This window comes from Schistocerca serialis, chromosome 4, assembly GCF_023864345.2.
Source record: "Schistocerca serialis cubense isolate TAMUIC-IGC-003099 chromosome 4, iqSchSeri2.2, whole genome shotgun sequence".
NCBI classification, from domain to species: Eukaryota; Metazoa; Arthropoda; class Insecta; order Orthoptera; family Acrididae; genus Schistocerca; species Schistocerca serialis.
Window position 1 is genome coordinate 677386773 of NC_064641.1, and position 12014 is coordinate 677398786.

Genomic DNA, 12014 nt, shown 5'->3' on the forward strand with positions numbered 1-12014 from the left:
GTGTGTGTGTTTTTAATATCTTACATTTTAATTTATACAACTTTTGTGTATTAATTTGAACATCTGTTCGCATTTTCAGGATCCACGATGGAATGATGTTAATGTAATATCCAGTCTGTTGAAGCTGTTCTTCCGGAGGCTACCCGACTCATTATTTACAAATGAGCTTTATCCTAGTTTCATAGAGGCTGATAAAATTGAAGATTCAAACAAACGTTTTGCTCGTATAAAGAAACTGGTAACTACATTTTATAATATAGTATTTCTTAAGGCAAAGCAACAACATGAAACATTACAAGTGTCTTAAAAAATTATTTTTCAAACATGCCATGTTTTTTTATCGTGAAATGAAATGTTATCTTGTTTTATACTTTAGTTTGAATGGATTGAGCTATCATTTCCGTGAAGTATTTTCTCATTAAAGCAAGTTTTGAGGAACTTCCTTATTTCAACACTGTTGACGTCTTTCAAAGGCTTGATCAAGGAAGTTTCCTTGTATGTGGCTGTGATGAAAGTGGTAGAGAAATATGGAGAAGCTGTTTAAATGTCAAATGGGTAAAAGCAATTCACATGAAAGTTCTGTGCCCCATTGAATTCAAAAGACCAACATTTAATCATATTAGTTTATCATTCAGATCGTATTTAATTCTGGGTATGTTATGACAATCTACAAGAACGAGGTACTTCCATTGTTGTATACAGAACGTGGATTGTACTGTCACAGAAATTGGGTCTACCACTATATGGTTCATTTGTGCAAATTAGTGCAGACTTTTCTTTTTTCAGTGTTTAAATTTCTTACTTTTGATTACTTCCTTGGTATATGCAGAAAAATTCTTTGTTAATTATTAGAAAGCTATTTATACTTCAACATACATCACTCGTCTGCTCTTATGATACTTTGTAAAACAAGGTGATGGATGCTAATATGTTGCTAATGTTCTTTCAGGTGCATGAGCTGCCAGAGCACCATTTCGAAACGCTTAAGTACCTGATGTACCATTTAAAAAAAGTGGTTGCACATAGTGAGACAAACAAAATGGAAGCACGTAATTTGGCTATTGTATTTGGTCCAACACTGGTTCGAGCAGCAGATGAAAATATGGTGACTATGGTAACAGACATGTCACACCAATGTCGTATAGTGGAGTCACTGATACAGCAGGTATTACTCTTACTGTTACTTAAATTGTAGCAGTCATGTCATCACATTTGTTGTGGGAAAGTTATGAGTGAAAGCTCATACAAGAGTTGTTGTTAAAATTCACACACATCACAAATAGCACACCTCACATAATCAAATGACCGTGGTATCACTTCCTTCCTTTGTATGTTTTCCAGCCCTATCACTTGCCGATTTGATAGTAGAGTTTCATTCTTTCATCAAAATAAGATAATGATTTTGGTACAAAGCAAATATTCAGTTATTAAGTAAGAAAATAGAAAACCAGGAAGTTAGAAGTGATAGAAAAGAAAACTGTGAAGGATTTTTTGATTGTATTAAAGTAGTGGGCAAAGAAGTAAATGAGAAATGGTTAAATATAAAGGGGAGACAAAAAGTGAAGATAAAGGTTAAGTGGAAAGCCAGTGATGTGGCCATTGTCAGTAATTCATTTTTGCAGGTTCTTTTATATTTACTTTATATAACTACAGAGTTGTTACAGTGCTTGTTTTCTCCTTTTTATTGCTTTGTTAATTATGTTTAGCCTACATGCTTTTGTGTCATGGTGCCTTGATTGGTTGATTGATTGAGAGAGAGAGATGATACACTATCTGTACTGTGATGTCGTGCCCTATTTTTCTTTGCAGGTTGACTGGTTCTTTTCTGACTATGATATTGATGATCCAAATAACCTACCAACAAATCTGCCACAGGATTCTAATGAAATGGAATCTGCTAATCAGAATTTATTACTAAGCAACATTCAAAAAGTGGAAGGTAAAAAAAACTGGTAATGCTTTGCAATTTCCAGTGGAATTTTACTATGCAGTCAAAATTGATATGAGAAAGAGGCTCTTGAGAATTTCACCAGATTGGCATAATGAACTTGAACTCTAACTAAAATGAAACCATATGATACGCAACACATGTGTTCTGATATCACCATCATACTTGGCCATTTTGTCAGAGTTCTCAGGAACTTCTCATCAGTTTTACTTTGTAAAAATTTGAAGTTACTAACTTCAGTATATTTCTTTTCTTTTTATATCATTGAGTTTTAATTTCATTTTTATTAGTCCTGGTCCCCAGCCCCCATTGTTGAGACAAAATATATGGTATTCATGAAACAATTCTCAAATGTAGGCAAGCAGTGTTCATTGTTGAATTTTGCATCACGATCGCGCCACTTTTTAAACCGAACAGTGAAGAGAAAATTAACAAATTGTTCCATAGTTAGTACCGACACACCCATGATGTAACTTACTCCAAGAAAAAAGCAGTAGGAGTACAAAAACTTGATAATGTCCTTTGGTAGCAATGCCCCCCCTCCCCCCACTCTGACTCAACATTCAAAGGTTTATTAATAATTTTTAATATGAATCTACTACTTTTTGTTCTTTGTTAGTAGAAGTTTGACTGTATGATCTGTGTATTTTATGCATTAAAAAGCTTGTAATATGTATCTGACATTCAATGCATTTATTATGTTTTTCTGATATTTTGTGTTACTTACACATAATTCATGGATAAATGTCTGATGTAAGAGATTTGTGAGGTTCTGTTAGTTTAGGTACAAAACAGAGTTTATATTTTAAGGGGTTCAGTTGCTTGTAGCATTGCACATATTTGATCTATTTATCACCTTCTTTCCTCTCTTTCAGGATAGTCATCAGTGTGTGCTACATTTATATTCACTGAACTCAGTTTGCTGTCAGCTTTGTACCTGCATTTCTCTATCTTTAGCAGTGGTATTCCGTCCCTCACCTTACCACATATTCTCTTTGCTATTTCACGCTGTTTAAGATAGTTTTACTATGGCATAGAAGCAATTTTAATTTTGCACAGTCGCATCTAACTCTAATACTCGATTATCCAGTAGTTGTAGCAGTAGAAATGATAACTCCTCTTAAAGTCATATATGTTGGGCTGCCTTTTTAGGTATGGCTGTTGCACTCTGTCCTCTGAAATTTGTTGCCTTGAAAATGTTAATTTATTATTCAGTCTTTATATCTTCATTTTTAATTGTTATTCTTTTGTGCATGTTCATCCTTGTTCGTACATTGCATTTTGTTTTTAGTGAATTCCGTTCTTATCTAATAAAGATCCCTAATTCAGCATCGCTCTGTGAGGCAATGTTCCTTTATTATGTATAGCATAGCTACTAAAAGAGTTTCTCATTCGCAATTTCACACATAACGGGCTTCATTTTTTCAGAATTACTGCAAACTTCACAGCTAGTAGACAAGGACAATAAAGATGATTTTACACAGGATCTGTACAGTTGTCTGTAAATCACACACACGCCCCCACACACACGCCCACACACACGCCCACACACACACGCGCCCACGCGCCCCCCCCCCCCCCCCCCCCCCCCCCCCACACACACACACACGCACACACAAACTGAGTGATATTTATCAGAGGTGGAAGTTGGCCTAGGTTTCTTCCTAGAACCCTAATAGTTATTTGCACTGCATTACCTTTGAATGTCAATTGCCCTGTTGTTTGAGTGTGCGTGTCTCATATTCTTTAGAAAATAATTTGTTAAATGCTGTTGCAGTGCTATGTGCATTGCAGATAATTCTGTGCCAGTCCTGTCAACTAAGGCAGGAAGAACTTCAGAAGAGAACTTGTTTGATACTTGTCTGTTAATAAAATAAAAAAATAAATAAAAAAATCCCACACACACAGACCTGTGAGCAGATAATATTCAGTGGCCACAAAGTTCCAGTGATCATGTAATAGTTTTCTGCTAGCATCTTGTGGTGTTCAAACCAACTTTCAGAGTGAGGACAGTTTTACTTACTACAAAACATGTTAAGAGACTAATGGGTTTTTGTAACGGTTTAAATATATCTTGAGTTTCTCATGGAGGTATGTCCAAGTGGCACTTCAAGAAATTAAAAATACAGAGAATGAGGGATTGAAATTATAATGCCATTGAGAGAATTATACATAAAGTCTTCATAAAGATCTCAAAATCAGATAGCTGTATGAAAAAGTCAGAAGATGGATAAATGCAGTTTTAATTCACGTACGAACTTCAACTCAAAATTTTGTTACGTAGCTAACATACATAATAATTCCCACAAATACGTGAAACAGTAGTTGCCAGCATCAATAATACAAAGTGTAGCACAATGCAGTCTGAATTAAACAGTTATAATCACTTCTTGTTGATGTAAGTTCTACAAAATGAGATAAAGGTTGGGAGAACGATGTAATGTTGATCATTGTTTCGATTTAAGTGTTGCGTGTCTCCACTATGCAATGCATGAAATTTTATCCTGCAGAGCATAGATATTTGTTAAAATTTTGTAAATGATATTGTCATAGACAGTGAAATAAATCAAATTTTATTTTAATGTAGAGCTGATATGGCACAAAAATGTGGAAATATCTTAATAGAAATGTGCTATCGAATTTCTTATGCAGTGACTTTCCACAGAGTGTAGTGGTTTGACCAACAGCATTGTATAGAAAATTATGCACAGATTTTCTTCTCATCCTTTGTTGCCATGTCTTCCTTGAATCAGGATTTTGGATGTATGCTGCCATGAGCATTCAGATGTTATTGCCCTGAGTCTTTTCCGTTATCTTTTGCTAGACAAAGGTCTCTGGAGTTGCCAAAAGCTTCCAAGTTTTTTTATTATTTATTTATTTATTTTAAATTATGTATTCATCAGCCTTTTTGCTGCAGCATGTTAAAGTAGCTTATTCAAATTTCTTCAGATTCAGGAACTGTAGTTCTACATAAGACTACCATTTTCCTCAAATATTTTTAGAAGATATTAGTAGATGCCAGCTTTATAAACTCATAGTGCAGCTTGAAGTAACATGTAAAGCTTATAAAGAATGATTCGGATTCCCTGTTTATACTGTAGGTCTGCCTGTGTAATTGGCTACTCGAGAATGTTCTCTGGTTAGTGGGAAGTGAAAGATATTACTTCAGATAAAGTCCATGTCTGGTATTTCACTGCTGTGTGCAAGTCAGCTTTTCAGCCAGAAGCTGCTTTGTTCTCTTTATGATTACGTGCTGAAATTCATTATTGATACTCACAGTAATTCAGTAACATCATTATAAATATTGCGTGGCAAGTTATGGTAGAACGTAAGTACTGTAGGTGTAAAGAAGATGTCACTAATTCGCTAGTTATTTGGCATTCCGTTAACCAGCCAGAGTACACATACAAAGAAGAAGTACGTGTACACTCCGATGACAAACCGTTCTATTACTTAATGAGTGGTCTCCTTTACTCCAAAATTATTTACAATAGCATAATTACTTTATTACTCATGAGTTAAAGATAAGTGCATGAAGAACTCTAAAAATTAGCAAATTGGTGTGAATCGTGTTCTAAGTCCAGTTTCAAATGCAGAATATTTTATTTTAAGTAGGTTGAAATACATGAAATTAATTCAATGCACTGAAGTGAAAGAAGTGAATTGATGGGAACCATTTTATGAAACATCAGTGACAATTAAATGTAATCACACCTTGGAGGTGTTCTCAGAAATCTGTCCTAGTGTGGCCTAAATTTTCCGTTACCACTGCTTATTTAAATTGGTTGACTTTTTAACAATAAGAATGAAATCACTAGCATTTTTACAAAACAAGCTTTCTTTCTTGCCTACAAATTTCCTTTATGATTCTCTGTTTCTTATTTACCTGTTTTCCTGTTTCACTGGTGGATAAGCATGCACTCATCTTCAAAGCTATGTACCGTGGTTCCAACTTAGTTTAAAATTTGACAGATATTAATCATAAATCCCAATCACAGTCGCACATGCGGCAGGAGAGAGAGAGAGAGAGAGAGAGAGAGAGAGAGAGAGAGAGAGAGAGAGAGAGAAGCACTTGCAGAAGTGCCAGTGCAACTGAATTATAATGAAAACTTTCATTCAAATTTTGAAATATTAATGAACAACAGCTGATCTCCATGCCAGGGTCTATACATAAGTAGTAGTTCAGAATGTAAAGGAGGATCCAAAAAGAAAGGTGTATGGCAGGGAAAGAAAAGTCACACACACCTAAGTAGCCAAGAGAAGGACATGGGAGATTGAAAAATGCAAGCACAAAAAAGGACAATAATTAAGTTCCAACATTTTTGCACAGTTGTTTGGAAAAACCAAACCGTAGTTCTACTATACTAAGTAACGTGCAGTGACCAAAAAATTGTCTACTTGAGATTGGTATATTTGGACAGTGTGGAATAGAAACCATGTAGTATTGCAAGACTTTCATTGAAATGTTCTTTTTAGCTTTTATTCAAAATTGTCACTGTAGCAACAGATAAAAATTATCATCAGAGTAAGGGAAATATCTGAACAAGCAAAGTTATTACAAAGTGTGGTCATATGTGAATTGTAATATGGTTATTCTCATAACCATTTATACTAAATAAACTTGACACACAATGGAAACATTTAAAATTAATATACTTTATGAAAATTTCTTATAGTTACCATAAATATGCATGTAACATACAAATATTGGCATGACAATTTCACATAGCTTCCTTTTGGTTATTTTATTGACCGTTTTTGGTGTATGAGCAGTTATCTGTAGTTTGTTCCACATACAGCATTTCTTTTCATCGAGTACTTTAGGAAGTCACTGCAAACAATATGTAATAATATTATAAGCCTGCACACTACTAATTATCTGATTTTCTAAATAATTTTAGTTTGGGGTTAAGGACTTCTAATATTTTTTTGTTTGTTATATACAGATGTTATTCCATGAAATATTGTTTTAAATAATAATAATAATGAGGTAAATAAGTTTTTTGTGTGTTGGATAACTATAATAAAGCGTGAGTAGCCATTACGACTGCCTTTGTCTGGTTTAGACTATAAATGTAACTGTAAGACCTCTCACTTTACATGTAGATAATAACTAGCATATTTTATTTCGAATTTGACGCATCATTACTTGCAACAAATTTACATGAAAGTTGTTCTGATCAGACAGTCAATCAACTCTTTATTACACCTGTTTGGGTGCCTCACTATCTGAAGCATTGCTTCAGCAAACTGTACATGTGGAAAAAAATTGTGTGACACTCATACCATCTTTCCCTGGTCTTAAATTGAATGTATATTTTTGAAGACTTTTATGTTTGGAAATGTAAAAATTTGAACTGTACTGCAGATTAGATTGCTTGATCAGCAGGTGGAGATGAACTTTAATTTGACATCGTCAGATAACTAGGAAGATGATGATGTCTTGTGGCACATTTACTGCTAAACGTTATATAGTCCCCCCCCCTTTTTTTTACCTCATGTATCATTATTGCTCAAAGTATAGCTTGTCCTCTACAGAAGGTGTGAACAAAAGCATGGTGAATGTGTGACATTCAAGAGAATATAGTTTTAGAGTGCCATGAATAAATGTAAAGGACAAATACTTATGCACTGTATATTGCTAATAAAATGAAATGGAGAAGGAAATAATCAGAGACATATATTAGTAGGAATTAAAATAAAAAGAATATTATCTAGTCTTCAGCTTTTTCTCAGATGGACTTATGCAAAGATAAGTTCCATACTTTAGTATAAGGGTTAAGGTCTCTTTTAATCTTAAATGTTTAATAAATGTTTTGTTATCTAAGAAGACTAACATTACATCTTGCTTCTGTTACCAGGAAAAATTTCACATTGTTGTGAAGCTCATTGTCTTGTGCTTAAGCATTATATTATATTATATTATTTTTTTAGATTTTCTTTACTTTTTTTCTGTTTAATAAGTGACTAGCGATGTTCTGTCACTGAACTGAACTTCTTAACTTGCTTTGACCATTGAAAATAACTGATTGATTCTGTGGGAAGGATGCCATTGGTAGTTATTTGCTCTCATAAGGGACAGTCTTCAACTAACATATCTGCTTTCCCTTAACACAAAATAACATTCTTTACTAAAATGCAAACTGTGAAATGGATGTTGTGTAGAAAAAAAATTAAAGCTACCTAGTGCAGTATCAGTTACAAAACAGTAACTTACTGGAAATACGATTTGAAAATAAATGCATTCAGTGTCAGATGCAACTTTATTTACTTGCTTATGAATGAGCATGGTTCACTGTATTGTTCTATTATGTGAATGTAAATGTTGCTGTTACAAAACATGTGCTTATGCATGACTTTCTTTCCTTCCTTTGCCTACCACATGTGTCACCTTTTACATCCCAACATTCCTCCTCACTGCAAACATACAGGCATGAAGGGTGATTCTCCGAATAAGGACATCAGTGCCAAAGACATTGTTTCATCAATTATATCTGCAGCAAACCGCAAAATGCAGAAAGCCAAAGCAAAGAAAACAACAAATACAGCAAGTCTTGGTGTAGAGGAAGTATTTGTGGACAGCCAGAACCACACTGAAGAAAAGCAGGTGAGAGAAACTGAACATCAGTAGTAGTATTTGTTCATGTAATGGAATTAATATCTTAATTTGCTGTTTGTTTTGCCAGAGGGAAAACAATAATCAGGTTCATGAAGGAGGTACACCAGAACAAGATGATGCCATCTCTCAGCATGTGGCATCAGATTCGCCTGCTGGCAGTGATGATAAAATTTATTCTAGAATTGAAGAGGAGGATCTTAATAGAGAAAAGGAAAATATTAATATTAATAGTAATCCAGGTGAGAAAAAGTTTCTTTTATTATGTGAGCAGCAGCATATAGTGCACAAGGTGTGATCAAAAAACAAAATGGAATAATTTTTTTAAAAACCAACTAATGAGCTTACATGTTTTCCATTTAATCTCCTTCAGAATATTGTCTTTGGCTAGCAATCCACTTGTCACAATGTCAAATCCATAACTGGAAGCATTTGTGGAAGGCTCATTTTGGAAGGAATTTAGCTGCTCTGTTGTGGTCCTCAGTGTCAGGAGTGATGTCAAAACATTTTCTGTTAAGCACAGTTTTAATTTTTGGGAAGATCCAGAAGTCACATGCTGCTAAATCTGGTGAGTAAGGTGGATGTGAACAGAGAAGAGCACTTATTCTGGTGGAAAACTCGTGACTCAAAAGTGTGTGTGGGGGGGGGGGGGGGGGTTGCCACGGCATGTTGTCATGATGGAGGAGGAAGCCATTGGTTCATGCTTCAGCCTCTTTCTTCATACATATTGCAGTACACCCTTTTAAAATTTGGCATTTACAGTTGTTCCCTTAGAACGAACTCTGACTGTACTATGCCTTGAATAATGGGAGAAAAAAAATCAATGAGCATGACTTTGATATTCAGTTTTGTTTGATGTACTTTCTTAGGGCAAGGAGATTCAGTGGTTTTCCATTGGGAACTCTTCAATTTTCATCTTAGGCTCATACCAATAGGCCCAAGGTTCATGTCCAGTTACAATTTTGGACATGAAGTCTAAATCTGAATGAAGACAATCCTTCAATTCTGTGCAAACTGACACATGATTTTCCTTCTGTCTTGGAACAAATTTTGCAATCTCTTGTCTTTTGCAAATCATCAATTAAAATGCTTTGCATGGATTCATATGTGATGCTAAGTTCTGTGGTAAGCTCTCAAATAGTTATTTGCCTGTTTGAATGAATAATTTTAGCAACTTTTGAATGTTTTCTTCTATTTTTGAGTTTAAGTAATGTTCCAAACATTGCTTGTCTTCTGCTGACTCATTTCCTCTTTTAAATCACCCATACCTAAAAACAGGGAAAATTCGCATTTTTTGATAAATGCGAAATAGATGCGAATTATGCCTCAAAATGCAAAATTGCTTAAGAGACACAATTTCATAGTGAATTGTATCCAGATAAACTATTTTATCAGAGATAAGTTTGAATTAGCATAACTTTCTGTACATGAATATTGAAAATTTAACCAATTCTCAGTTATTGGTATTGTGCATCATCTGGCAAAGCCCAGTTTGGACAGATAATGTGCATAAGAACCTTTTTGCAAAATAAAAAGTGTACAAACGCAGTCGTGTATCATTGTGCTCAGTGATCGTCCTCAGTGATCGGGCACCATGACAGCTGTGGATGGTTGAATGGTCTTTTTAAGATCCATGCCGCATAGTGTAAAGTAGTAGTACTCAGCTGTGGGACCTAGCATTTTACAACAAAGACATGTGTATATTTGTTTATTAACCAAAGCTCAAAAGATGGTATAATGTGGAAATTTTTAAAGAGGCAAATTAGGCGGCAAGTGTTTGAACTGTGGTCGCATTGAATACTGGTAGGAGGTAGGCCTGAACTGTGTCGTTAATGATACTCTGATAACCTCAACAAGAAGATGCGCGATAGCCGTCGCCAAATGCCTTGTGTTGTTTTCTTTTCTTATTTTGAAACAAGTGAAGAGACTGATCCTTGTCCATCACAGATTTTGGTTACCGCCCTTAAATACCAGAAGAGATCGGCAATCCCTCTAACAATGTGTCAGTTCTGCTGTAGGCTGCTGCTTTGCTAAAGAGATGCGGCACTTGTTTGGCTGTACCACCCCTCTCCTGTCTGGCAATCAAAATTCTAGTTTGTTTACACTGGTGGCCATGTGCCACTATAACCTATAGTTCGCACTTTATGTGCTGTGGTGGCTGGAAAACAAAATCTGTAACTTTTTTTGATTGTTCCGAAATCCTTCCTCTAATGTAAAAATTGAATTATCACATGTTCGGTTCTACTTCTGTGCTAAGTACTTTCTCAGTTCAATATGTAGCATTGTCAAGCATGGATTTCAAAGCCATGAATGCCCACAAAAGGTTGAAATAAATTGTTTGCAGATTTTGTAATTGAATTTGGTGGGAGCAGACAAGCAACATCCAGAAACACCTTGATTGCCTGGCAGGAAAATGCTGCTGCCTTTTAACAGAACAATCATTCTTGAAGGCTTAAATATTGCCAAGTGAGGATAATAAAGGGCATTTTGGAATAAAAAGGTGTTGAAGTTTTTGCAAAAGCAAACAGTCTAGTCAAAAAGTTCCCAGTCAGCATTTTTTTTTTTAACAGTTGATTTGCAAGAATTAAAACTTTGTTCTTCTTCATTCGTGTGGCATGACAACTTTTTTATCAGTGCATCTAATCGTTAACAAATGAAAAGGAGAAAACAAATACGAATTTTGCCGAAAATAGTTGTGAATCTTGACTCAAATAGATTCGAATTTTGCCAAAAACAGATGTTACATTTTCCGGTCCCTATCCATACCACTTGTAAACATCTGACTGACAAGTCAGAATGTGTCTCAACTTGACACTGCATGTCCCAACAGATCAGGCTTTTGAACAAATTACATCAAATGGTTGTAGCTTCAGCATTTACTGCTAAAAAAATTCGTTCACCACATTTTTTGGTCTCACTTCATACCATCTTTTTGTCAGACATTAACTTTTTGCTTCAGAGGCTAAAGAAGGAAACCACTTAGGGATCTGATTTTCAAGGCAGTTAAATGATAGCTCATTTAAAATATTTTCTGATCTGGATTTAAACTTTTAAGAGATGTTTCTGCTGCTGTGTAGATAAAAAGCTGTCTGGTCCCTATTTCTGTTTTATATATATACTACCCAATCCAATACTAGAACTATATGGAACACAAATTAAAATTTTTCAGTCAACTGATGCATAGAGTTCCCCCTAGCATAGTTACAGTGGTGTTCGTAGTGTCATGATTTTTTTTTCAATCGTGAGAATTTTCAGCTCTAGTTTTGCACACACTTTTTTTTTTTTTCATATTAAACTGGCTATGTAAAATTTGGCGTGTGCATTCTTTGCCAATTCCTACAGTTTCAGCAATCGATCTAATACTCAACTGACCGTCTGATCAAATCAGATTTTTATCTGTTTTTGCAGGGTGTGAATCACTTTCACCGTTCTTTCAGCCATCTTAAAAAA

At 34.9% G+C, this 12014-nt stretch overlaps 1 protein-coding gene across 1 annotated transcript in view; it reads left to right on the plus strand.

Annotated features, from left to right (window-relative positions):
• The window catches only part of LOC126474680 (uncharacterized), a 642581-nt gene that overhangs the window by 575365 nt on the left and 55202 nt on the right, over nucleotides 1-12014 (plus strand). Inside the window, exons 22-26 of the mRNA XM_050102159.1 lie at nucleotides 80-238; nucleotides 950-1165; nucleotides 1810-1939; nucleotides 8380-8555; nucleotides 8635-8806. Of these exons, the coding sequence (XP_049958116.1) occupies nucleotides 80-238; nucleotides 950-1165; nucleotides 1810-1939; nucleotides 8380-8555; nucleotides 8635-8806 (853 nt within the window). The remainder of the gene's footprint in view (nucleotides 1-79; nucleotides 239-949; nucleotides 1166-1809; nucleotides 1940-8379; nucleotides 8556-8634; nucleotides 8807-12014) is intronic.